Source organism: Leptonychotes weddellii, chromosome 14 (assembly GCF_054177405.1).
Source record: "Leptonychotes weddellii isolate Sample4059 chromosome 14, ASM5417740v2, whole genome shotgun sequence".
In the NCBI taxonomy this organism is placed as follows: Eukaryota; Metazoa; Chordata; class Mammalia; order Carnivora; family Phocidae; genus Leptonychotes; species Leptonychotes weddellii.
Genome location: NC_138382.1, coordinates 76765096 through 76792216, shown reverse-complemented (window position 1 = coordinate 76792216; position 27121 = coordinate 76765096). Strand labels below are relative to the sequence as shown.

General features: G+C 55.8%; 1 protein-coding gene across 3 annotated transcripts in view; it reads right to left on the bottom strand.

Annotated features, from left to right (window-relative positions):
• Positions 1 to 24831, bottom strand: part of NTNG2 (netrin G2) — a 68142-nt gene extending 43311 nt beyond the window's left edge. For all 3 annotated transcript variants that reach the window (XM_081803816.1, XM_081803817.1, XM_081803818.1), the window contains exons 1-3: positions 24702 to 24831; positions 20836 to 20966; positions 19902 to 20597 (exon numbers count right to left, since the gene is read on the bottom strand). In XM_081803816.1, coding sequence (XP_081659942.1) covers positions 19902 to 20114 — 213 coding nt within the window. In that variant the 5' untranslated portion in view covers positions 20115 to 20597; positions 20836 to 20966; positions 24702 to 24831. The remainder of the gene's footprint in view (positions 1 to 19901; positions 20598 to 20835; positions 20967 to 24701) is intronic.
• Positions 24832 to 27121: the final 2290 nt, after the last annotated feature.

Here is a 27121-nt window from a genome sequence, read left to right as displayed (position 1 = left end):
GCTGTAAACAGTGTAGACAAGCTTCAGGCAAAAAATATAATTGAGTGGGAAAGTCGACTGTTAGCAGGGACGCAGGAAACCGAGCCCAGGGGAAGGCAGGTTGTTCGGACCTCTGGGCCCCTACCAAGGACCCTGTGCAGGGGCAGCCCCTGGAGCCGTAACCAAGTCTCGAGAAGAGGAAAAAACAGCCCGTGCCGACCAGCCTTGCATTCTAACCTGTGTCGAGATGAGATTTCAGTCGCTGGACTCCGATGGGGCGGGGTTTGGGAATGTGGCCAGAACACGGTGGGAAGGGCTCTGTGATCTGTAGCTGGACGAGTGGGGACAGCCCTTCCCCCAGGCTCCGCCCCAGCCACACACGAGTCTCTCCACTTCCCCAGGTTGAGTCTCAACTTCTCCACTGGAGGGGAAGCGCCATGAGGGCAGCGGCCTCATCCTCCTCCTTCCTCACGGCAGCCAAGGCCCTGGCACTCCTCGGGGATCCTTGGGAAAACTTGGTGGAGAGGATGGAATCCAGCGAGGGGTGAGCAGCCTGACTCCTCGGGGCCCTCCTGAGGATTACAGCAGGTGCCGCATGGCAAGCACCTTGTGCAGCCCCAGCTCACCAATGATGGATGGAGGGACAGCATCTGGGCTGTCACCAGCCCCGCGGTTCGAGCCCGCAGCAAGGTCCACACCCTGCACGTGCCCTGGCCTGGAAGATGGGGTCTTTCAACTTACACTCTATAAATGAGGAAAGGCTGAGCAACGTCTCAAGGTCAGGCTGCTTCCCAGTGGCCGAGGTGGGACAAGAAGCCAAGGGAGTTGGGCTCGGAGACAAGTCAGGAAACTGTGCCCTTCACCCAAAAGGGAAGGACACCGCCGCCCCCAGACCTGGGCCGCTCCCTCGAGATTCAGGTTCCACCGGGAGGCAGACAGCCCATCGCTCTTCCACCCAGGCATGTGGGCAGGCCCAGGGAACAGTTTAGCAGCTGACAGATTTTTTTGAACCTGTCTGTCGAGTTGCCAACTGAACTGTCTCATGCTCAACCCGTCAACCTCAGCGCGGCTGGAGGCATCTGCCTGTAGCAGGAGGCCAAGGGGAGCCCTAGGGAGGGGTGGTGAGGGGCGCCAAGAGGGAGGGACGTGGGGCAGTGGGTTCCGAGGGTCAGGCCAGGCAACACCAGCTCCCTCTTGCAGAACAGGACTTAGGGAGGAGCAAATGTGGGGGAAGCCAATGGGCAGCTGAGCTAGCCCCACCCTCCACCTTGCATGATGCTTCTAGAACTCTGGGGGAAACTCTTACACACCTGGGGCAGGTGTGTAAGTCAATAATAACTTCCCTGACCCACGGAGCTGGGATTTAGGAGACTGTTCTTAACCCCATGTATGACCTTGGGTGGGGCCTTGCCCTATCTGTGCCTTAGTTTCCCCATTCATGAAATGATTGAGCTCTGACACTGACCTCCCCAGGTCCACGTTCCTCAGTCCCCCACACCATTTGGCATCCCCAACTCTACTCCAGGGAGAAAGCCGGGGTGCCAGGGGAATTCTCCCTAACAAATTATTTCCTATTTATTGGTAAGAGAAGTTGCAACGGGCATACATTATTAACAAAGCAGAAACGAGATTCTGTTGGGAACAGATTTTAATTCTAGCTGCCCTGCCGGTCTCTAACCATCCCACCACCCCCCTACGACTCCCCCCCATCCCCCTCCCTCCCTGTCCTCTCCTCCAGTGATTCCACTGACCCCTGTCCCTGTTGCTCTCCCCTCTTTAACTCCCTCCACCTGCAAGCTTCTCCCCTTTCCCTTTCGGGTTTCTGTTTGAGCTGAAGCCTGGACCGCAGCAAGGTCACCCCTCCCTGCTCGTGAATCAGTGGAAACCAACCCCCCTGCAATGGCATTTCAGGGCTGGAGCTGCAGCTGGCCAGGGAGGCTTCTCGTGTTGGGGTGGGTTTTTTGTTGTTGTTGTTGTTGTTGTTTTGGTTTTTTGTTAGAGCTGTTTCTTCCCAGCCCAGCCACTACTTATAGGTAAGGCCAGGGGCCTGGACAAGGGACCTTCCCTGGACTCATCCATCCTGACAATGAGCATCCGGAGGCCACAGCGACAGCCACCACTCCCCACCGGCTCACCCCCAGACCTTGACTCTGAACCAGCCACAGTGGGCATCTCCTGGGCAAAAGTCCACCTCAGACCCTTCGAACCTGTCCTGGCTTCGGGTCTTCAGCTGCCCAGAGCACCTCTCCACTGCCCCAGTTCCCCAAATTGTTTGGGAGGAAAGGGAGGCCTTTCACTTCAACCCTGCCCGCAATTTACCTCCTTCCAGAACCTTCCATGACTGGGGCTGGACTCTAGGCCAGCAGGGACCAGGTCTTGCCCACCCTTGCCCCATACCCTCAATGACTGTTTGCACGAAGTGGAATTTGCCAAACATTCCCACCCCCAGCAACTGGATCCCCTGAGAGTGTTCGCAAGGGGCACTTTCTCGCTGGCCTCACTCAATCTTCCTGCCCTGGTGCGGCTCAGAGAGGGTAAGCGACCTGCCCAGCACCACCCAGCTAGGACTGTGTGGTTAACTGACTCCTGAGAGATGTGGGAGCACCCTCCAGCAGGGATGCCAGCTCCGCAGTCCTGTACCCCACCTCTGGCTTCCCCTCCAGACACAGCCAGTAAGACTTTCTGCCGACCCGAGGCTGTCAGGCTGCCCTGGCGGACTGTCCAGGAGAGGGTCAGCTGGGAAGCCACGGTCAGAGGGGAAGGGATGCAAATGCCAAACGCTGCCCTCCAGGATCGCAGACCCAGAAGGGCCAGTTTCCTCCCTCAGCTGAACAGCCAGAGGGGATGGGCGGCGTCTTGGCAGAGCTCTGGTGGGCGACACGAGAGTTCGTCTCTACAGGAACTTAACATTTTATAGTAGTCTCCCCCCTTTATGCACAAGGGATACTTTCCAACGCCCCCAGGGGATGCCTGAAACCAAGTCCTATATATACCGTTTTTTTCCTGTATGTACATACCTATGATAAAGTTTAATTTATAAAGTAGGCACCGTAAGAGGTTAACGATGATGACTCATAAAATAGAACTATCATAGCCAAATACTGTAACGAAGGTGCCATGAACGTGGTCTCCCTCTCTCCACCTACCTTCCTGTGCTGCACTCACCCCTCGTGTGCCGTGAGATAGTAAAATGCCCGTGTGTTGGGATGGAGTGAGGGCGTGACCCGGGCATGGGGCGAAGCCGTAGGCTGCTATTGACCTTCTCACGACATGCCAGGAGGATCATCTACTTCCAGACCTCGGCTGACTGTGGGTAACTGAAACCATGGGGGTGGGGGGGAACGGCTGCACTGTTTAAAAAAACATTAGAAAAAACAATACATTCTGTTTTGCCCTGGGCATGTGTGGATTCTTCCCACAGCCAGAATTCTAGGAATGTTTGAAGTGGGAAGTTCTATCCCAGCTGAAGAGAGCCTTGGCTGGTCTGTGTGGCCCACCCCCCAAGGGAGACTTCTGCACCCCAGCCCCTCACCTGGCAGCACATAACTGACCAGACACACGTAGGCGTCTGTCTCAAGGAATGGCTCCCCTGCCGTTTGCACACCCCCAGTGACAGGGAACTCATTACCATAAACAGAAAGGCCATACTAGACTGCTCTCTCCCTAGAAAGTTTGGCAATATATTTTGGCTCACGCTCCACGTATTTTCTTTGCTCCAGGCCCCCTTTCTTTTACGTGTTGGTCCTGTTTCCTCTGGTTTTGCTGTAAACATTTTCTAATTGATTTGAAAAAGAACTGAGAGAAGCCAGATTCGCCCAAGCTCTCCTCCTCCCCCATGTCAGGAGCTCAAACCCTTCCCCACCAGGGCCAGCGGAAGGCTCAGCCGCTCCTCCTCGCCCCCTCCTGCGCACAGATGAAATCTGTTCCGCCTAGGACTGCCTGCCTGGCAACTGCCGGGCTGCTCTCTGCTGTCCCCTCCGGCATACCCCACTCCCCACCCGCGGCCCGCCACCCAAACAGCCCGACACTTGCATTTAATACCTCTTTAAAAAGTAAAGAAAAGTAAAGAAGGGGGATGGGAGGACGAAAGAAAGAAGGAGAGAGAGAAAGGGGGAGAGAGAGAGAGAGAGACTGGGCAGGGTGGGGGCAGGGTGCAGGGAGGAAGAAAAGCTGCATCCAGAGAAGCCCAGTAAAGTGCATTATTGATTCAGGACTCAGAAAATGCTTAGAGAGTAGGAAAAACGTTCTGCTCTTTAAAAGCTTGTGCAAAGCCTAAGCTAGACACATGCAGCCTTCCCAAAGAGGGCCTGCTCTGCTGACATGAATATTTTATCACGGAGGAAAAAAAAATTGGCATAGAGGATTTAAATGCTGGGGTGCGGGTGGAGGGCAGGGCGTCCAGTGGCCCCCTCCTCCTCTCAGCAGCCCTAGGCTTCCCCGCTGAAGAGCAGAACAGTGGGGCCATGGTGGTCCCTAAAGAGGTCCGGGGCTGGGGGGAGGGCAGAGCACCCATTGAAAGGGGAAGGTCCGAGAGGAGTGAGGTTGAAGCCTGATCCTGCAGCCCCTCCCCTAACCTTTGCCCGGCCCGCCCCCCACCCCCCACTAGATGCTCTTTATAAACCACCAGTAACACCTGCACTTTCAGCTCCCCTGCTGAGCCCCAGAGGCTGCCCCTTCTGAGAGATAAAGTCCAAACCCAAACTGCCCCCCACCTGCCCATGCCCCTCCCTGCCTAGTTTCTATTTTTCTTTCTTCAACTTCCACATTGAGTATTTTTATTGGCACCAGGCATTGAGATCCTGATTTTTCCTGCTAAATTTCATTTTCTCTATCCATGACAATCCTGTGAGCTAAGGCACAACTCCGAATTTTATTTTTCCGATGATGAACGGGGGCAAGGATAGTTAGGCAACGCGGCCAATGTCACTTTGGTGAGCAAAAGGCAGAACTGGGGTTAGAAGCTGCAAATTAGGTGCTGGGTGGGCAGCCTAGCATGCTATCCTGCCTCTCATTATATCAGCATTCCCTGGTTTAGGGGCAATGGAAGGGATTTTCACACCATAGATGTCTTTACAAACTATTTTATGATCCCATTGAAGTCATTTTCCTGCCTTGTTAGACATCTCGAGTCTGCTTCCTCTCTTGATGCCCCTGCCCCGCCTGGGGCTTTCAGGATGGGGCAGCCCCCATCTGGAGCTCCTCCCCTCCACCCACCCCATGCAATGTCTGCTTGGCCATCTGTTCCTGACCACTGCCACCTCACCCTCCCGCCCCAGAGATGAGCACTCAGTCAGTTTTCCTTAGCAACTTCTGGGGTTAATGTGTGCTCCCCAAAGGTGGAGCCGGGTACCTGCAAGGAGCTTAATTAAGGTTTGCAGAGTGACTCCCCCTCCTCGGCAGGTCCCCTGTCTGGGTCCCCCAAACTCGATAGAAAGCCTCGGGAGTGCACACAGCACCCAGACGGATGGGGACGCATGGCGACGGCCTGTGCCAACAGCCACAAGCCGAGATGGTCAAGGGTTTCTCCCTTCTGGTCTCCAAGGAGTTAAGAAGTGGTGGGGCAGAGGAGAGAGGAAGGACTCCTGGGCCTTCTCCACCTGGACACGGCTGGGCATACCCCTGGACAGGTGCACCACTCTGTGCAGGAATCCTTTGGTGGGGGTGGGAGTGGCAGGGCTGAGCCCGCAAGGTTTCATTCATCTACTTATTCACTTCTTCATCCGCTATTTCTGAAGGTCCTCTGTGTGCAAAGTAGTTGTGGGGAAGCAGCGGATCAGACCTGGCTGCTCATCAGAATTCCTGGAAGGGGAGGGTATGCAAATATTCCCCGGCCCTAAGGCCAGAGATTCTGCTCCGGATTGAAAGCAAACCAGCCAACCAACCAAACCTGGCTGCAGGGACTCAGATGGCCGGCCAGGTTCGGGAGCCTGGTACAGTTGATCCAAAGAAGGGCACCGATTCTATGACATGAGCCCCGCTATCACCATCACCCCCACAGGTGAGGAGGGACCTGAGGCCCCCAGAGGCCAGGCACTGACTTAAGGTCACACTTCCGGTCACCCGGGCACTTTGACCCCTTACGAGAGCATTGAGCCCTCTGCGGTGACCCCAGAAAAGCCACCCATGGCTTGGTCCCCACAAATGGCCCAGATGACAAGCCTGGATGGGAACTGGCTGGGATGGTCAGGAAGCCTTCCTCGGGGAGGTGGGATTTCAGAAGGGCAGGCCGGCAAGATGGGTGGGCGAGGCATGGACAGGTTTAGGAGGATTTAACCGGGCTGTGAGAGGAGTGCCCTACGCAACGAGGCCAAATGAAGGCCAGACTGGTTGTGCAGAATTTGCACAGGGAGAGATGCAGGGAGAGATGAGTTAATGCAGTTGGCAGGGCAGGGGCCTGGTGGGGAGCGTGGGGGATAAGGGCAAAGGGGCGGCCTGGAGCCAGCAGCCGTCTTGACATTTAGCAGCTGCTGGAAGGCCCTGACTCTGGCCAGCCAGCCTTCGTCCAGGAAGATGGGTTAAGAACCTGGGAACAGGGGCGCCTGGGTGGCTCAGTTGGTTAGGCGACTGCCTTCGGCTCAGGTCATGATCCTGGAGTCCCGGGATCGAGTCCCGCATCGGGCTCCCTGCTCGGCGGGGAGTCTGCTTCTCCCTCTGACCCTCCCCCCTCTCATGCTCTCTCTCTCTATCTCATTCTCTCTCTCAAATAAATAAATAAAATCTTAAAAAAAAAAAAAAAGAACCTGGGAACAAAGGGTGAGGGACACGGAGGGGAGAGTTGGCACCCCTCGGCCCACCCCCCCGCCCCACACCCAAGGCTGGAGCAAGGACGGCATGTCTGTGGCTCAGGTACGAGGACCGGTTCTAAGAACGAACTCTCTCCCCTCTGGCCTTTGAATTTAAAAGATGGCAAGACAGTTCAGGCTGGAAGGGATCCAGTGCAGTCCTAGGAAAGGCTGCAATGGTGGTTCTCACACTCGGCTGGGCCCGGGAGCACCTGGGGAGCTTGGCTGAGCCCCAGTGCCCAGGCGCGCCCCAGAGACGGTGTGGTGGCCGGCGGGGCGGGGAGCGCACAGTTTCTACCTCGCAGCCTGCTGAGAGCCGGGGCCCTGGCAGACCCCCGAGTCTGCACAGCTCCTGGCCCCTGCCTTTTCCACTCCCCGATTCCCAGCTGCCCACCTGGGTTCAGAGCCTTCCAGAAGGTCGCCCAGGGGTGAGGAGATAGGACGGATGGAGGAGACAGGCACAAAGTCGGAACCCCCTTCCCCGATGTGGAAGTACCGCTTACAGTGGTTCTCAGGTTAGCCTCGTCTGGGGGCACCCCGGACCGGCTGCATCACACCCCCGGGGTAGGTCCCGGCTCTCAGGCCGGTTCAGCTGCCCAGGAGGTTCCAGTGTGCAGCCAAGGTTGGGGCCAGTGTCCCGAGGACCCTGCCATGGGACAATTCTGCATCTGGGAGTGGCACCTGGCCCCCCCACCCCTCCTTCCTACCCCTCCCCTCTCTGTGCCTGTCCCCCAGGCTGAGAGGCTGCCAGACATTTGGGGAACCCGGGTGGGAAGGGGCGGGCTGCCCGTGCCAGGCAGACAGGCCTGGTGGAAGGCAGCCGCCACGCTCCCCCTCCCCACAGCTCCCTCCCCCCTCTATTTTTAGGTCCATTACTGTCCATTGTTGGGTGTATTTCTTTTCCCACTCCTTCCCCAGAAAAACTGCTCGGCTTCCTCCAGGCAAAGCCATCTCGCCTTCCCCAGAGCTGGTGCGTGGGAACGTGCCCGCTGCCAAATAGACATGATATAAGTGAATTATCAAATAAGTGGATTAGCAGACTCCGCCATGTCTCAAAGGGGGGGGGGCTGGTAACCGCCACCATCACTCACTGCTCCCCAGCCCTCCTTCCTCGGGTTGGCAGGGTGTGCTGGGCGGGGGAGAGGCTGACAGGGACAGTATGCTCACCCAACGCAGAGGGCCCTAGGCACGCACGTGTGCACACACACACAGATGACAACCAACTCAATCCTTCAGGCACTTTCTAAGCTACTCAGAGTGCCTCACATCAGCTGTAAGCGGCCTGGTTAGCAGCTAAGTGCTGGGGCCAGGCAGCCCAAGGTAGAGGTGCCACGCTCCTCTATTTCAATGCTGTGTGACTTTGGGAAAATGCCTTAACCTCTCTGAACCTCGGGTTCCTTGTATTCAAGGGTATAAATATAGGATCTACCAGAAGTCTTCTGTGAGGGTTCAATGAGCTTGTTTAGGTCAAGTGCTTGGTATACAGGAGGCGCTCAATAAATATAAGTCCTCTGAGGAGAAAGAGGTAAAATCAAGAAAATCCTCAGATAATAGGACCATTCAGTTACAAGAAGACAAACATTGATTTTCCTGAGTGTAAGGGCCCCCAGAGGGAACATAGGGGTCCATGGGTGGACTCAGGGTGGTCTGGGAAGCCCCACGTGTTTGCAACCGTGTGTGTGTGTGTGTGTGTGTGTGTGTGTGTGTGTGTTGTTCCTGAAAGAGCACCATGAATCCCCAAAGGCAGGAGCCCCTGCTCTGGGGTTTTGCTGCTGAGGTATGGGTTGGTCTCCGGCTTTGCTTGTCCCCTCTGGGTCCTCCTGGGTGCCTGGAACATTACTGGTTTTTTCCCTATCTCTCCCTCTCCCTTCCCCTCTCTGACTCCCTCTCCAAGTTTAAAAGTCCCAAAGGCTAGAAACAGAACCAGGGGAGGCAGTGGGGTTCTGAGGGTGAGCATGCAGGCAGGAAATCTCTACTCGAGACTTGCCTTGAGGTCACCCAGCTCCCGGAAGCCAGTCCAGTGGGGAGTCCAGGCCCCGAGAGCCCAGAACCAGCCCAGTGCCTGCCCCAGAGCTGTCGGTGAGGGTTTTAGATGGCCTGGAGCGGGGACAGGGACAGGGACAGGGACAGTGTGCCCTTTGGCCAGCTGGCTTCTCCTTCTACTGTCACCTGCCTTTGGCTGTCTCTTGATTCCCAGAGGGAGGGGACACCCCAAGAACCCCAAAAGGGCACCACCATCCATGTGGGCTGGAGCAGAAGGAGGGAGCTTGAAGGTTACGCACAGGCTGCATCTCCCACTGGCCTCCTTCTCACCTTTGCCCAACAACAGACTCCGTTACGACCGAGGGGAAATATCCTGGTCGTGTTTCATTTCTTTTTATTTCCCTGGTCGACACTTGGAGTCAAGTGGACAAATGACACGGCAGAAGGAGGGAACTGGAATGAGGCACTGAGGGGTCCAAATGGTCCCACAGCACCCCGGGCAAATGGCTGGGGGACAAGGATGCCAGATCGTTGATGATGGGCTGAGTCCCTTTATGGGGCGGGGGGAGCAGCTCTAGAGTGTCCCCAGGTTTAGGTGTGGAGGGCAGATCAGACGTGCAAAATTTCTGCAGGGAGAGATAGGTTGCATTTCTCTAAAGGAGTTGACCCCTGCACAGCCACACCTTGAGATCCTGGGGCCCCTTCCTGTCCACCTCTCCTGGTGCCGCCACAACTTGGAGCGCTGCCGCTTGCGGGCAGGCTGGGATGGGGACCTTGGCGCCCTCTGGGCCATGGAGAGCCAGCTCGAGCGCAGCCCCATCACCAGGGGCTCACCCAAGGGGGCCAGAAAGCAAATGCTGTAACCTTACGTCACATCTACACTGAAGGGGCAGCCCGGGCACCCCACTGGCGGCAGGTGGCTTTCAGGCAGGCATCCCACATCCCCCACCAAATGCCATCATGTGAGGTCAAATCCCGGGCATGAATGCATAGACAGAGACCTGGTGTGGAACGCCTCATGTCCCCAGGGCTCCAGTCCCCTCTTTCAGGAGAGCCCAGGACCTACAGTCGAGACTCTTGGGTCTGCCGTCCCTCCCTAGGGGCCCAAGGAAGTCACTCCATCCTGTGGGGCCTCAGTTTTCCCTCATGTTCACAGGAGCCCTAGGACTGCCTGGGGGTGGGGGGCTCAGGGTCCCGGGTCGGGGGCAGAGGGACACCAGCAGCCCGGTCCAAGGAGCCCTCTTTCCCCTGAACCATTAGTCCCATGGGAATAGGTGGCATGAGGTACTTCATAGGTATTGAGTTTCCTCTAATCTCTAAGACCCCTTCCAAACTGCACTCCCTACTTGAGACGAAGGATAATTAGCAGCCCATGTCTGTGGTGGGACAAAATGACACCCAGGCTCCGGGGCCCTGCTGAGCAGGTCGGGGAGGGGGAGCAGCGGGAGCTGGAGAGGAGACACTCCGAGACCGGAGAGAAGTCACAGGTTGGGCACCCCTCCCCAGTTACCCTCCTCTGAGCATCAAAGCTAACATCTCAGCCTAAAAGCCAGGTCAGAAAAAAAGGAGACACGGAGGAGGAAAAGAGGGAGGGGAGAGAAAGGGAGAGAGAGGGCGTGAGCATTTGGGCTCCCCCTCCTTAGGCTTCACCACGGCATCACATTAAATGCCTGTGATCTGAGTTCAAGCCCAGACTCTCCACTTAGCCCTGGGGCCCAGCTTCCTCATCTGTAAAATGGGGAAAGTAGTTTTTACCCTGTAGGGCATTTGGGAGGGCCCAAGGAGACACTGTGCACGGGATGCTCAGTGTTTCCAGGGAAAAGATGGAGAGCCCAGACGTCAACCCTCCATCGACGGTCAGTGGATTGTCCACGAGGATGACAAGAGCATTTAATGGAGAAAGAAGAGTCTCGCCAACAAATGGTGCTGGGAGAACTAGCTATCCTCGTGCAAAAGAAGGAAGCCAGATGCTTATTGTACACCATATACCAAAATGGATCAAAGATCTAGACACGAGAGCAAAAACTACAAAAGTCTTAGAAGAACACATGGGGGTAAACATTCACGACCTTGGATTTAGCAATGGTTTCTCTGATATGACATCCAAAGCACGAGCAACAAAAGGAAAAAAAATAGATCAATTAGATTTCACTAAAATAAAAAAAAAATGTTGTGCATTAAAGGACACAATCAAGAGAGTGAAAAGACTAACCGTCGAGTGGGGGAAATATTTGCAAATCATATATCTGATAAGGATCTAGCACCTAGCATACATAAAGGACATGTACAAATCAACAACAAAAAGACAACCCCGTGAAAAAAATGGGCAAAAGACATGAATACATATTTCTCCGCAGAAGATACACAAGTGGTCGATAAGCCCAGGATGCCCAGCATCATTAGTCACTAGAGAAAGACAAATCAGAACCATATGAGATGTCTCTTCACACGCACTAGGTTGGCCATAATAATAAAAAACAAAAATGGGAAATACGCAGTGCTGGTGAGGATGTGGAGAAATTGGAACCGTGTCCCGTGCTGGGGGGAATGGAAAGTGGTCTGGCTGATGTGAACAACAGTTTGGCGGTTCCTCAAAAACTTAAATATGGAATTACCATATGACCCAGCAATTCCACTCCTAGGTATATGTCGCAGAGCAATGTCCACACAAAAAGTGTACACAAATGGACACAGCAGCATTATCCGTAACAGCCCCAAAGTAAAAGCAACCCAGATGTCCATCAACAGGTGCACGAAGGCATAAAATGTACTCTATCCATACAACGGAATCTTATTCAGCCTTAAAAATGGAACGAAGTACTGACAACTGCCCCAACATGACAAACCTCGAGAACGTACTGCTAAGTGAAAGAAGCCAGGCACAAAAAGTCACATGTCGTATGATTCCATTTGCAAGAAGGGTCGAGGATAGGCAAATCCATAGAGACAGGAAGCTGACTAGTGGTCCCCAGGGCCTGGGGAGTGAGAGCTAATGGAGACAGGGATTTCCTTTTGGGGTAATTAAAAATGTCTCAGAACTACAGAGAAGCGGTGGTCACACAACAATTTGAGTGTACTAAATGCTATGAAACTGTATCCTTAAAAACAGTTAAAAAGGCAAATTTTATGGTCTATATATTTTACTGCAATAAAAAATGTTAATGGTTCATTTCATGCCATGTGAATTTCACCTCAATTTTATTTTATTTATTTTATTTTTTTTATTTTTAAAGATTTTATTTATTTATTTGACAGAGAGATAGCGAGAGTAGGAACACAAGCAGGGGGAGTGGGAGAGGGAGAAGCAGGCTTCCTGCCGAGCAGGGAGCCCGATGTGGGACTCGATCCCAGGACCCTGGGATCATGACCTGAGCCGAAGGCAGACGCTTAACGACTGAGCCACCCAGGTGCCCTCACCTCAATTTTAAAAGAGTTTTAAATTCTTTTAAAAATGGCCTCATCAAAAGAAAAAAAAAAAAACCTTTAACCGTGTGCAGTGATGGATGTTAACTAAGTTTATTGTGGTGATCATTCTGTAGTATCTACATATATAAAATTGTTATGTTGTACACCTAAAACGAATACAGTGTTATACAGTAATTACATCTCAATTAAAAAAAAGAATTTAGAAAACCAGAGGGAAATTATGTGATGTACTGTTATATTTTTAGTGCTTAGCTTTATTTTTCTTTATTTTGATTTTCGTTTGTGAGAATACTACAATAAAGGAGTTTGAACTTGAAAAAAAGATGTCTAGCGCTGTGCTCAGCACTCAGAACCCCTCTATCTGCGCTGGGATCCCCCATTTTGTTTGCCTGTGACCAAAGCTGAACCCTAGCCTAGATTTCTCCAAACTCCCAGAATCTACTTGGCCATCCTCCAGGAGCGCTGGTGAATCTACGCACACCACATCTTGGCACAGTGGGGGAAACTGAGGCTAAGGGGCTTGACCTGGTGTACCAGCAGCAAGGAGACTTTGCCAGAACCTGGTACCGCCCGGCTCCCCTCCTGTGCTCGTTCTGCTCTCACACGCTGCCCTCCCCCCTCCCGCCAGCAGTTGGTGTGTGCTCAGGGAATTAGAAACACATTTTCATATATTTAAGCAAATCTGCTGCTGAAGAAAAACAGATCAGAACCTGCAAAGCGAAGCCGAGCAGAACCAGTTTCCGCATCATCTGCCACTTCCTAGTTTCCTCGGCACTTGGTGCCCCGCGCGCGTCGTGGGCCAGATGGACCCTGGCCAGGTCTGAGGCCGGGGAGCCTGGGCCACGGGGGCCGTGGGATGGGAATGGGACTCTACAGCTTGGGCCCCGGTCCTGGGGTGGCCAGGGCCAGGCGGCGAGGGGCCCCGCTCCTTTGAGCCTGCCATGCTCTGTTCCGGCCCCTGGGCTCAGGGGCTCCCTCGGGCCTCTGCCTGCCCACTGTTCCCCTCCTCCCCTCCCTGCCACCACATCCTTGGCCTGACACCCCCTCCTCCCAACATTAAGAGCCAGACAGAAGAAGGGTGAATCCCAGCTCCACCCCTGAGTGGACCTAGGGAAGCCTTGGTCTCTCTATCCATCTGCCTGATGGTACAGTAAACACCCCGCCCATAGGCTTACGGGGGGCGGGGGGGTTACATGGGAGGAGGAGGTCGCATGGCTTGTCCCCTCCCTGGCATCCATGCGCTCCCCCCTCATGTTCCCTGCACCCCCCACCCCATGACCTTGTACATGCCATTCCCTCCGAGCGAGCCGTCACTCTTCTGAATCCCTCCGACCCGGGCCCCCCATCTCTGGACCCCCACAGTGCACGTGGACTCTACCTCCCATTCCTTGCCTGGTCAACAGCATCATCTTCTGTCTGTTATGCTCTACTGTCACTCCTTTTGTCTCTCCAGCTAAGTTCTGGGATGGAAAAAGAAAATCCCTTTTTTGGGAACATTCATTCTGTGCCAGGCACCCAGCTGAGGGCTCTCTGAGGCTTGTCTCATCTCATCCGTCAGCCTTCCTCTGAGCCTGTGGTTGCTGCCATCCCAATGTTCAGATGAGAAAATCGAGCCTCGTAGCACAGGGGACTTAGCCAAAGTCTCACAACCCAGAGGGATGGGATAACTGCAGCTCGCATTTGCCCCTTCCCGGATCCCAAGTTCTCATCCACAGCGGGGGTAGTCTGCCCGTCTGTCTGTCTGTCCATCTGTCCATCCCCTTCCTCCCTGCACAGGGGTTTGAGGCAGCTGATGATAATACATGCAACGCAGGAGAAACATGAAAATATATTAAAAACCAAGGCTGGAGAGTGTAGAGATGGAAGAGGAAGACGAGCTTGGGGAAGGCAGGGATGTGTACGCTGGAAAGTTCTAGATCTTCTGACACTCTTTGGAAAGCTGTCCCTTCCAGGCCCTTTCCCCTCCCCACTGCACTCCAGTTGCACTGTGCCCACCCTCCATGGGGTGTCTGGACCCAAAGCCATTCCCTTAAGAAAAGTAAGGGGCAAGGATCTCACGCGTGTGGGCGCTGACCTCCCAGCAGCGCTGCCCCGGGCCTGTCACTCAACTGCTCCCCAGGAAGGAGACTTCACTGTGCAACAAGATGTCATGCATGGAACTATTCTTGTCCTGAGCTGGGCCCTGCCTCAGGCATTTCAACAGAATGAGCCGCCTTAACTAAGGGTTGGGTGAAGCTCAGGTTCTAAAGTTGCTTCCTACTTAAGAACAGAGCTGTGCAGACCTCCTGGTGTTATCCGATCGCAAATCCCACAAACCAGGGGCTCCGATGGAGACACGCAGGAGATTTAGGTGCTTCCTCTGCCCTGATCGAAACCCTAGTTCTTCCTGTAAGATTCAGTTCTAATCTCTCCTCCTCTGAGAAGTCTTCCCGGATCACACCGACCTTCCACTGGCCCAACCATTTGTTCATTAAACACTTACCTCGCACTGACTGAGCCAAGAGGGAGGTGCTGGGGACGGAAAGATGAGACGGCCCTACTTCTGGGGAGCTCACAGTCCAAGGCAAAAGCAAACACCAGGAGCACAACAGCCCACATGAATGAGTATCGGTCATATGCCAGGGGCTGTGCTCATGACAGTCGTGATTGTGTATCCTTTAATAGCAGCAATTTGAGGAAATAAGGCTCAGAGAGGTTAAGCCTCATGCCAAAGGTCCCACAGCACGGGGTTCTAACCTCTATCTCTCTGCCCCTAGGACCCGAGCCCTAAACCACTAGGCCAATGTCAGTGAGCACAATGACAGGGATGTGACCAGATGGGGGCCTCTCTACCCACCTGGGTTAAGGAATCAGAGAGAGCCTCCTGGAGGAGGTGGGGTCCAACCTGAACCTTGAAAACTGAGCTGGGGTTTTCCAGGTAAATGTGGAAGCCTTGGGAATGAAGGAAGCAAGGGAAGACATTCCGGGTAGAGGAGGCGGCCCAGGCAAGGGCAAGGTGAGAAGCGTGGCAGGCTGGAGCACGCAGGGTCAGCCGGAGTGATGGGCCTGCATCCCTCCGGGGTTCCCACCACATCAGCTCTGTCTCCCCACGCCTTGTTAGTAGTGTATGTTGGTAACATCTGCCGTGCTCTCTCTTTGAGGAGAGGAGGGGGCGGGGATGAGGTGTTCTGCATGCTCTCCCCTTCAGGTTTGGGGGCCAGGAACACAGAGGGGGAAGGAGGCCTGAGCCAGCGGGCCGTCAGCTTGGCACTCCTTGGTGGGAACATTTCGTGAACATTGAGGTCAGGCAGAAGGCGGGACATCTATGACCTTGATTCTACATATGGTGTTCAATGTCACGGTGAGGAGGGGCTCGAGGACTCAAGGATCCACTTGCCATCTGTCTTAATCAGCCCAAATGTCCCCTTGGGCGGGGAGATAGGGCCATGTGCTCTGCATTTAGGTAAACTGAGGCACAGAGAAGGTAAAGCAGGTGCTGAGGAAGAAGGGTGCTCAAAGACACACCTTCATGGCCTTTTCTTGATTTCCCTGTCAAGCCCAAGACCAAGACTCCTGTGCATGTAAGGTCTTGGATAAAAAGTTTAATGTTCATCTATTTCAAAATCAAGAGGATCAAGATTGGATTAATGATCATATCAAAGTCTGACGCTAGAACAGAACTCACTCTCTTCAAGCACTTGTAGATATTCTGAGAGAAGCATTTCCTTCTCCCAGGAAGCTGGTGGGGCGGGCAAGTCACCCCCCCAGTTACAGATGAGGAACCTGAGGTTCAGAGAATCTAAATGACTTGCTCCAGATCACCCTGCCTGAGAATGGCAGAGCTGGGATGGGGGCTTGGGTCCTCAGACCCTAGGTCTGTGTTTTCTAGACAGGATACCCACAGCTTCTCTGTGGAAGCTTCCAGAGGGTCTCAGGGACATCAGCTCCCAGCTCCACCCCTCACCCCCGGGCCTCCTGCTCCTCAACATCTCCTTCTACAGGGACTCACCACGTAACCCACAAAGATCCCCCGGGAACATCAGCCACGGGGTGCACCCACCACCAAGCAATTACATAGGGCAGCCGTTTCTCAGACCATACCCTGCATGCCTCTGAATCACCTGGATCTCTTGTTAAAATGCAGTTTCTGACTCAGCAGTCTGGGGCTGGGCCTGGGATTCTGCATTTTTAACAAGGTGAGTCCAAGGACTACACTTTAGGTAGCAAGTGGGGACCTGTAGGATCGCTTTAAACACCACCCGCCTGGTCTGTGGCCAGCACCCCACCCCCTTGCTCTTCCCCACCTCCCCCCTTCCTCACCATCTCTCTCCTGAGGCTCAAGGGTTAGCTTTTGTCTCCAGAGGCACAAGGAGAGTGTTTTGGGGCACTGTGGGGCTGCTCCCCATACCCAACAGCACAAGGGTTGAGAAGCCTCTGTGGGTACCACCTCCCCCGCCCCTGGGCCCTGCAGCGTGGCCAGGCTGGCCCTCTCCCGCTGGCCCAGAATGGAGGGTGGAGGGCTGCCTGTCCTCTCCTGCAGTCCTCATTGAAATTTTGCCCTTGCCCTCGGATCCTTGGTTGAGAGCTCATCCCTATTAATTCTCATTGTGCATTTAGAGCGGATAGGTTTTTATTTATTCATTTATCTTGGTCTTCTCCCCCCTCCCCTTCCTCGCCAGGCTGGAATTTACAATTCAGTTCTCAGGTGGCCTTGCGGAAGGACGGGAAGCCTGGCGGGAGGGAGGGTCTGCACCCTGAACCCTGAAAATGGTGGCTGCCTCATGGCCCCCCTTGCACCCTGGGGCTGCTCCAGGGCTCACACACCCGTTGGCTGGATGTGGGGACAGGTCCAGCAGTGGCCACAGGGACCCCCTGGGCACTGGCCCGGCTAACAGGTCAGTGGGTGGCTGGCTACCATTAGGGCGCCCCCTGGTGGTTCACACCGCTGACCATGCCTGCAAGAGTCCGAGCTCCCTGACCACCCAGCGTAGGCCAGCTGCCCAGAGACCAGAAATACGGGGCGCGGCGTCCTCCAGGCTGGACAGAGGCAAAGAAGAAAAGCCAGGGACACAGCTGAGGGCGTCCTAACAATAATAATAAGCTCATAACACCTACTGCACATTGAGCCCCTACTGTGTGCCAGGCGGCTCCCCCGGCCAGCCCTGTGCCCCGCATACAGTATTAGCCTTTACAGGGGAGGGAACTGAAGCTCAGAGAGGGGAGGCCGAGCCACCTGGGGAGTAAGCACAGGCTCTGGCTGCAGATAAGTTGCCCGCCCCCCCTCAGCTGCCTTTGAAACTGAGTGACCTTGGCAGGATTTAGGCAACACTGTCTAATCCCTAAAACAGGATTAGAACACTACCCACCTCAGAGCATCCTGGAGATGATTAAATGAGACCCACACAGGACCTGCTCAGGGGAGCCTGCACAAGGGTTTGAATCTATCTGGATGTGACCCCCTGCTCCCTGCAGAAGCCAGCCCCCCTCCGCCTGCCAGGCACAGTCCCCATTCTTGTTGGCCGCACATTTATAATCAAAGGCAGAGCGGGATGGCAGCCTGTAATGAAATATTTAAGTCCATCAGACAGGTGTGGAGACACTGAGGACCCACCTATGTGGGAGATGTTGAAGACGCTACTCTTCCCCTCCTGTCTTCCCAGGAAAGAAGGGCTCCCAGCTCCTCCCAGACCCCAGCGCTCAATGACACCTGCCTGGGCAGGTGGGGCAGCCTTAGGATTAGGGGGGTGGTGACGTGACCACCCCACCCTGGCAGCTGCCCTGGGTCCTCCCTGTGAGAGTGGGTGGGGGCAGGGCAGACGTCCAGAGCTAAGGGCATCCTGAGCCAGCTTTGGCCAGGAGAGGGCCTCAGACTTGCATCTGATGGCCATCTCCACCCCTCAAGCCCTTGACCAGAAGCTGGTCCAATGAATTATGATTTAGCTGCCCTGTCCCACACCCTTCCCCCCAGTACATTAAGGCAATGATTAATATTTAAAAGAAGGAATACAGTCAAGACTCTAATACGAGAGGCAGAGGTTGACTGTTCGGGGAATGTGTAGAGAAGTCTTTGCATGAACTGGGCTGGGTTGCCAGCCTAATGTTCAGGCTCAGACCTGGGCTCCACTGCCCTCCCGCCCCCCGCCCCACAACATGGCTTTGCCCCTGACCTTCAGGAGCTAACCCCCTCGCTCATCCCTGAGCCAGTGAGGCCCTGGGATCCCCAGTGCAGTGGTCCCCAGGAGCTATCCAGCAACCTCCCCCCAGCCCTGTGTTGCTTTCTTCCCTCCCTCCCTCCCTCCCCAGCTGGCTCCCTCGGCCCAGCCACCATCCACAGTGACAGCCTCGCGACTGACTGCTGACTGTCCAAGCGGGAAGCTACCTTCCCAGGCTGACTGCTCTGTGATAGGAATGCAGCTCCCCATGGGACTGAGGCGTCCTCAGGAGCCCCGTGGGGATACCTGCTCAGTCCAGCCATAAGCCCAGAGACCCGGAGCCTCCCTCAAGGACACATGGAGACTGCAGCCACCCCAAAGGTGACGATGAGCCCCTCCCATCAGCTCCTGCAGCCTGGCTGCCTGGCCCAGCCTCCTGCCGGGCACGGGGGTGGGGGTGGGGGTCAAAGGCACTGCCAAGTGGGAAGGCCCCTCTTGGCAGGCAGCTTAGCTCAGTGACTTCGGAGCCAGACACTTGAATCACAGCTTTACCACTTCCTGGTGGGACTTTGAGCCTCAGTTTCTCCATCTGTACAACAAGAATGACAAGAGCTACCATCTGTGGGGCACTGCTCTGTGTCAGGCCCTACTCAGCATTTTACATGTGTGAATCAGCTCACTTGCCCCTACAATGCCCATTTTACAGACGATGGATCAGAGGCCCAGAGCTGCCACTGGTTCAGAGCCCACCCCCCAAACTCCTCCCTTATACAGCAGAGAATCAGCCTGGCTGAGCTGACGGGGGGACTTGCATAGCAAGCTCTTAGCCCGCACGCAAGGGGCTCCCATGAATGGTCCCGGCTATTATGACCGCTGTTGTTGTTGGTAACACTGACTACTGAAGTAGTCCATGGCTCTAAGACCCCATCCTCCTCTAATTAAGGGCTCAAGTGACAACCCCTGAGCAGCCGCCGTCCCCTTGACTTAGCCAGTGGCTGCAGTCACCGAACATAGGGGTGGGGTTGAAAAGAGAGCCAGCCACACCGTCCATCCTGGTCTGACTCCTTCCACCCTTATGAATCCCCCCTGCACATCCATCAAACCTTCCCCCCGCAGAGTTCCAGCTCTGTGAGTGGCATACGCTGACCTGGCAAAACCGTCTGCTGCATTGGATCAGGTGGGATAGGACGTGGTCCCGCAGAAGGATTGAACAGAGTGCAACATTGCAAAGAGTGCGTGCCCTGCTCCCTCGCCCAGGATCCTGACTTCCTGACTACGGAGGCGGGGCTTGTCTGCACCGGCCAGCCCAGGAACTATCACTACCATGGTCTTCCCAAGAGAAAACGATCTGGTGGTCAGCTGGTCAAGAAGGTACCCATCCCAGAGAATGACATCACATGACCACAGAGCCCTGGGGGTGGCCTTTGCTTTGGCACTTCTCCAAGGTGGGACAGCCATCTGCTCCCAATCCGAGATGCGGGAAAGTCAACCTTGCATCTGGTCCTCCCATTCTGCTCAGCCATCACCAGTCTGTCCCAGACCCCCTCCCCCTTGGCCTGAGCAAACAGAACAGCGGGGGGTGGGGGGGCTGCTGACTTACGTGGGAGCAGAATCTCTCAGGGGGGTCTCCGCACGTGATGCCTGAGGGCTCCACCTTCACCTTGACGTAGTCCTTCAGCCGCATCACCTTGGGCTGGCAGGCGTAGAACTCCCAGGTGGGGCCCTCATCGGTGGTCACCCAGGATTTGCAGATGTCGTAGTCCCCAGAGGCCAGTGGGAGGCAGTGCAGGAAAAGTGCGAGCAGGTGCAGCATGGCTGAGCAGTCCGCAGGGGCGTGGCCCAGAGAGGCCCTGGAGAGGCAGCGACTGGGTCAGGCGGGACTCTCGGCCTCAGCATGGAAAGCGCCACATCTACCAGGCAACGGTGGCTGGATGTCCCAGGGACTCGAACACGGCCGGGTTGCAAAGAGCGAGGAACTTGTTTCTTCCCAAAGGCTGACTCGGAAAACTCAGAGCCAGCGTTTCTCAGACTGCTGATGGGCAGATCAAAAAGTTGCCCATAACTTTGTGTCCTCCTAACCTTGGCATTGCACCTCTCCCAGAGGTGAATCTGATCAAATCAGGCAGGCTCTCAAATTGTGACAGTGGATGGAAATGGGAAAGGGAGCAAATCCTCAGGGATCTGGCATGAGGTCGGATCAGATTGCTTTTAATTTTTGTCCTTCCAATCAATCCAGGTCTTTAAAGGGCCCTGAATGTGTGATGTGCTCAACACAACTGCAAAACAACCCTCCAGCCTGCATTGTAAAGATAAAATAAAATCAGGAGGTGTACGTGTTAGCTGGAAACATGTTCCCTCTGTGGGGCTGGGCTGGCATCTCAGACCAATAAAAGAGATTTCTTTTCATGTGGGCTTAAAGTGACAACAATTGTGTGGCTGGACTGCAACATAAAAAAGCGACTGAGGTTTTTAACTGGGGAGAAGCTTATTTGGCTCTGCTTTGTGGGGACAGGCACTAATGGGGGCCAGCTGACCTTGGCTGGTAGCCATCGGCAACTTATTATGAAGTTTCTGACACTTCGGCTCTCAATCCATCCAGGTACCCGGGGGCTGGCTTGTCTTTCATTGTAAGAGGGGAGGAGAGAGAGCTCATTAGCAACAACACCTGCAACAAATTAAAAAGAGAAGGGGGGGAACGATAAAGATGTATAAGAACAAAAGCTCTCTGGCAAAATGTGCAAAAGATGAAGCTGCATTAGCAAGGTCTCCCGAGAAAACTGGGTTATTTTTATTAATATCAGAGTTGCACATTTGGAGATTGGGCACATTATTTAAAAGGTGACTCACTTTCCCCCCCTCTCTTCTGGGGGTGTTAGGGCAGCAGAAGTGCCCCTGCTTGGGGTCACCGACTTCCCAGGACATGCTCAGGGGTCAAGATTGAGTGGTGGCTTTGAATACCGTGACCAAAAAGTCAAAATGCCAAAGCTGTCACCATAGGAGCCGACGAGCCTCTACAGACAGGTACAGATCCAAGTGGGGGCCAACAAGTAAGAACCGGGTGCCGATAAATCTCTCCCCAAATTCTGCAATGGTCAATTTAATTTTCAGCGCTAAGAAACTAGGGACAGTGAGGACTTCCGCAGAAGTGACGATGGTTTGTCATATTAGATTTTTCTGATCAAGGCCAAAATTTTGCAATCATCTTCGGAGGGTGTGTCTACAAATGAGTCACTATTATGATTATTGCTTTACTATTTTAAGCTACTGATAATTATTTAAGAGCCCAAATAGCTATAACTGAGACAAATGTTACATTGCAGAAAACATGACTCCAGTAATGTGGTGTGTTCCCAGACACTGGATACATCACCAGGAGAATCTGAGTCCGGCCAGTGTGGGATCCTGGCCAAAAATACTAGCCAACAGGGCAAAGGTTATGCAATGAGTCACAGAAGAAGCACCCGCGTTATTAATTATTCTGATTATTATACCTATGATTATTGCCTCTTAATCCCCAAACTGCTTCGGCATTGCTGCTAACCTCAGCATGATTCTCACCTGACACCTTCTCGGGCCACATTGTGCACAGATAAGTCCCTGAAGAGTTAATCACGTTTCCATGAAACCCATTCTCCCCCCAGACACAACACACTGCTGCCAAAAATGACAAACCGGGGAGGTGGACATTGTCCAGAGGGGGCTGGCCCCTCACCTGCGCTGCCCGAAGAAGCCCCCAGCCAGTGCCCCATGCTCTTGGTCGGGGGCGGGGTGGGGGGGAATCATAAATCTGCATTAAGGCCACCCCTGCCCCCTTTCTCTGGCTGAAGGGCTCTTGATGGAGATGAATGAGGAGCCGAGGGGGGACCACATTTTCACTGCTCACCTCTGGCTGTTTAAAGAGAAACCTGTTATAGAACCTGCCTGGCCTTGAATGGGCTCCTTGCTAGAAACTCTCAGAAAGAACCCGCCTGGCGACTATTTTTACAACCTGAGAAAATGTAGTAAAAATAAAATAGCGCTGCCGGCAAAGGTTTGGATGCCTCTACCCAAGCTTCGAGCTGCCCAGAAAACAGCAGGTCCCTAATTAATTCTTCCAGCCGAGGACTCCCAACTGTTCACTAACAGGTAGGGAGCTCCTGACGGGAGGCGACACCGGGCGCTGGCTGTGGGCTTCCTTCATCTGCAGGACCAGCGGCTACTCGGGGGTTGGGCTGCGCTGTCCGCCGCACCCGCGCGGGGAGGCAGCGAGGCCGGGAGGCCGGGAGGCCACCGAGAGCGAAGTGCGGAGCAACTCGGAAATCTATTAATTGGTTTGCAGTTCTTTTGGTTTAAATGCTGCGCATTCCCTGGAAAATGGGGTGTTCGGGGGGATAGCCAACAACAACCCAATCTGCTGGGGGCGGGGTAACAAATGTGTTTACAACTAGTCAATCAACGGGGCGTTGCTGGTATTATAGGGAGAATTGTGAGCTCAGCAAGCGAATATTACAGTCGGCTTCTGCCAAAAAGAAAAACAAAGAAACAAAACACACACACACACACACACACACACACACACAAACAAGGAGGGAGGAGAGAAGCAAGAGTCTCCGGAATAACGAGGCGGAAAGCAGGGAGTGAGAAGCCAGCCAGGGAAATTTCAGAGTAAGAGGTTGTATCCGGGTGGATCGTTTTCTCCTTGGAAAATAAATCTTCACCTGATATTATTAAGAAACTGCAGCTCCCAGAAACAAATAGAATCAATGCGCTTTATTTCTTTTAAGAGTCCTCAGGAACCGAGGGGGGCTGATAGCCAGGGTATTAAAACCCGAAAATTAGATTTTACCAGGATTTCTGAACTCTGATTTCTCTGTCTTATTGAATTAGCGCCTCTCGGAGCTGGCTGGGCTCGGAGCAGGCTCCTCCCGGAGTTGCCGGCTGCGCCCTCGCCTCGTGGGAAACTTGGCGCTGTGGGTGCGAGGCCCCTGGAGGGCACTGGAGGAGGGGTACCCGGGGCTGCCCACCCCGAGGTTCCCTCTCCCTTCCCATCGGGGGCAGCCGGGCGGAGTGAGATCTGCCTTCAAGAGGGTGGTGCCCGAGGGCTAGGAAGGAAAGGGGAGCCCGCCGCGGCCGGGTCACCTTCCCGCCCTCCACCCCCGGCCGGGTCCCCGGGGGTTCTCCGGGCACCGCTGGAGCTTAGCTACCCACGGCCCGGGTGCCCCCTAGCCCTGGAACAGGGGCCCTATCAGTTCCCGGCGTCCCCTACGGCCTCTTGGCGGCCGGGGAGCCCCGGAAAGTTGAGGGCTGGGGGGTGGGGCGCGAGAAGGAGGCCTCGGCTGGGCGCGGGGGGTGGGGGTCGGTCCTGGCTGGGCCGAGGGGTCGGGGTGGAGTCCGAGCTTCGGGTGGGCTGGACAGGGGCGTGCATCGCACAGGGGCGTGCCCCACAGTCCCGCAGCTGCGTTTTGTCTTTCCCAAGTTGAGTGCAAGCCCCGGCAGCAATTAATAAGCACGCCTTTAATAAAGGCCCCGCCGGCACCGAGGATGCCCGCTCCGTTGCCACCGCCTCCCTCAATTAGAGAAGGCACCGAGCAAAGCGCCCGGGAATTAGTTGCCTTCTTTTTCCCGGCGCCGCTTTCCAGCAGCGCCCCGGCCTCCGCCGCCCCCCGCCCGGGCGGGCAACTTACTCGGAGCGGGCGGACCCCGCGAGCCCACGGTCCTCTTCCCGCCTTCCCGCTGCCTCTGCTCCCCCAGTCTGCGCGCCGCCCTGTTCCAGGTTCCACTCCACACGTCCCCAAGCCGGTCCCTGCTCAGCGCCCTCCCCCATTAGCCCACCCCTCCCCCGCACGGAAAGAAGTTTCCAGCCTGGCTGGCCAAGAGTTTCTCTGTGCAACTCACACAGACCCAGTTTTCGGAGAGATGGGAAGGGGATGCGAGGAAGAGGGGGGCGGGGGGGGGCTGTCGATGCTGGCGATTAAATTGGGGTGGAGGAGTAGCGCGAGAGAAGGGTTAATTTTCTTTTCACAAACACAGGCACGCATTCTTGCAACATCTATCCCCACCACACACACACACACGCGCGCGCGCGCGCGCGCGCACACACACACACACACGCGCGCGCTCACACACACGATGGAAAAAGACCCTGGTAGGAAAAAGCCAGCCGGAAAGACAAGCTTTTCCTTTAAGATGCTCCCACAAATGCACACTCACACACCCCTCTCGGGCGACTCCAGCCCTCCGCTAGTAACAGCAGCTACCGAATAACTTTTGCATCCGAGCCTTTGCTGGGCCGCTTTAAGTGGCTCCCGGGGCCCGGGGAAGCTTGCATGGTCACCGAAGCCCTTTAAAAATGAAACCAGGCTGGCAAAGCTGCAGCCGCTCTCCCCCCCGCGCGCCCGCCGGCTCTCCCCGCCCGCCTTACCCCGGCTCGGAGCAGCTTCCCGGAGCGCAGACCCGGGAGGCCGAGGACCGCCGCCCGCGGGCGCTCCGCCTGCCCTGGCCGGCGCTGGGTGGGGGCGCGGGCCGGAGGGCTGCGAGCCGCGGCTCCTCGCCGCGCCGCTCCCGCTGCCGCTGTGGCCGCAGCCGCCGCGGCCGTCAGATCGGGGTTGGGGAGCCCTCCGGCCGCCGGGGGGGCCGCCCGCAGCCGTCCCGGAGACGCGGGCCGGGGGAGGGGGCCGCCCGCGCCGCCCGCATCGCCCGACCCGGGCCGAGCGGGAGGTCGCCTCTAACAAGTGCAAACTTTTTGGGCCCCCTGGGCGGCTCGGAGAGGACCGGCGCGCGGGCACCGGGCAGCCCCCGGCCCGGGTGGGCTTCGCGGCTGCTCGTCGGGGCGCCGGGGCATCCCCCCAGGCGCGGCGCGGGCCAGATGGCGGGGCGCTTCACCGCCCCCCTGCACTCCGCTCCAAGTTAATGCCGAGGCTAAATCCTCTTGCCATCTCTCACGATCACCATCGGGGCTTTTATCTCTCGGTCTGATCCGGGCTGCGTAACTTCCTCTGTGTGGCTTTAACACACCATCCCACCACGGAGCAACGGTCTTCTTAAAGGTGCAGGAAGGAAATACTGCGCGACTCGGGGGACACGCCACGGCCCGGGGAGGGGCGCCGCCAGCAGGGGCGTCCCGGCGGGCCGGCGGTCAGGGTGGCCCCAGCAGGCAGCCACGGGAGCGAGCCTGCTCTGGGGGGTCGCTGCCTAAACATCTCCTCCCGGCTCGGGGGCCGGCGGGTCGGTGCGCGCAGAGCGCATCCTCAGCCGGCACGGGTCAGGCGCCGCGGGGCTGCAGCTTCCTTTTCCAAAACCCTGGGGCCTGACCGGGTGCCAGCGCCCAGGGGTGTGGGGGCTGCCCCATCGGCGCCAGGGAGGGGGCCAAGTGAGTCAGTCCACCCACCCCCAACAGCCAAGGGCTCAAGCCTGCCGCTCTGACTCCCTCTGTGGAGTGCTGCCACCCAGAAGGCCCCAAGCAGTGGGTAAAAGGGTGGGTGGGTGGATTTGGGGAGATGGGGAGGGGGAGCGATCTGAGCGCACAACCAGAGCCTGAATACCAGCTGACACATCGCCGCCTCCACCCTGATGGGCCCTGCTTTTGATGAAGCCAAGCCAGCTCCGGAGGGAGTGCAGAGTAGGGGGGCAGGAGGGGCCTCACTCCTGGCAAGCACGGGAGGGGAGCGGGGAGGACTCTTGCAGGGGGTCCCGGCAGAGGCCAAGGAGTTGGCAACACTGGGCGGCCCTGGGCTCTTGAACCCGCCTGGAAGGTTCCTGCCGTGCTGTCTCCCAGGGCTGTGCAGACAGCTTCCTCCATCTTCCAGGGGGACGTGTGGATTTCAGGTGCTCCTGGCCTCCTCCAGGGTGGGTTCTCACCGCAGTGCTCAGGCAGCCAGCCCTGCGATTTGGATGCATCGAGAACAAAGAGCCTGAGGACAGAGAGGGAGAGGGACTGGTCCAAGGTCACAGAGGGTGTCAGGAACAGGAGCAGGATGGGTCACCTCAGGGCCCCACCCCTCTGCCTCCTCTTACCTCCATCTTGACCCTTTCCTGCTGTTGGTTCCCCCCTTGGCTTGGAGAGGGGGCCCTACTGCCGAAAACCATTTCGGCTATTGTCACAAAGCAGGCAGACGATGCAGAATTAGAGACTGTCATCTGCTTTAATAATAATAACAGTAACAATAATTTAACATTTATTGAACACCTGTTTTATGCCAGGCTTCATGCAAACTGGTTTATGTGCATCAGCCGCTGATTCTTCCCAATGGACCCATGACTTAACTCCTTTTAGCAAAGTCCCAAGTTATAGATGAAGCTTAGAGATGGTAAGTAGCTTGCCCAAGGTCACACAGCTAAGGAAGACTCTGGCCTGGGAGGCAGGGCTCTCTGGCTCCCAGGTGGTACTCTGTCACTGCCTGGCTTACTGGTTAACTTGGGGCACAGCGCAGATTGCTTTGGGGCCTCAGTTTACCCATTTGTGAGATGTGAATCTTTCCTTTTCCACAGAGGGTTCAGAACAAGGCCTTCGAGTTCCTCCCCCTATACCCTCTCTCAGATCCCTCTCGCTGGAGAGGGGCTCACCCCGCAAAGATGTCTAGGAGAGCAGATCCATGCCAACCCGGGTCACCTGCTCCCTGGCCTCAAAGCATCTAGTAGGAGGCAGCTCCTGAGAGGTGGAGGACAGATCTCAGCATTTGGTTTTTAGGCACCAGGCCTGCAGGCAGCAGTGAAAGGCACAGTGTGGGGCTTCTGTGTAGGCACGGTGAGTGATGACCCAGGTCGGTCCTCAGCCTGCTGTCGCCCCCAGGAAGAGTCATCAATTCCCTGGAAACACCCTGCTCCTCCATCATCACCGACACT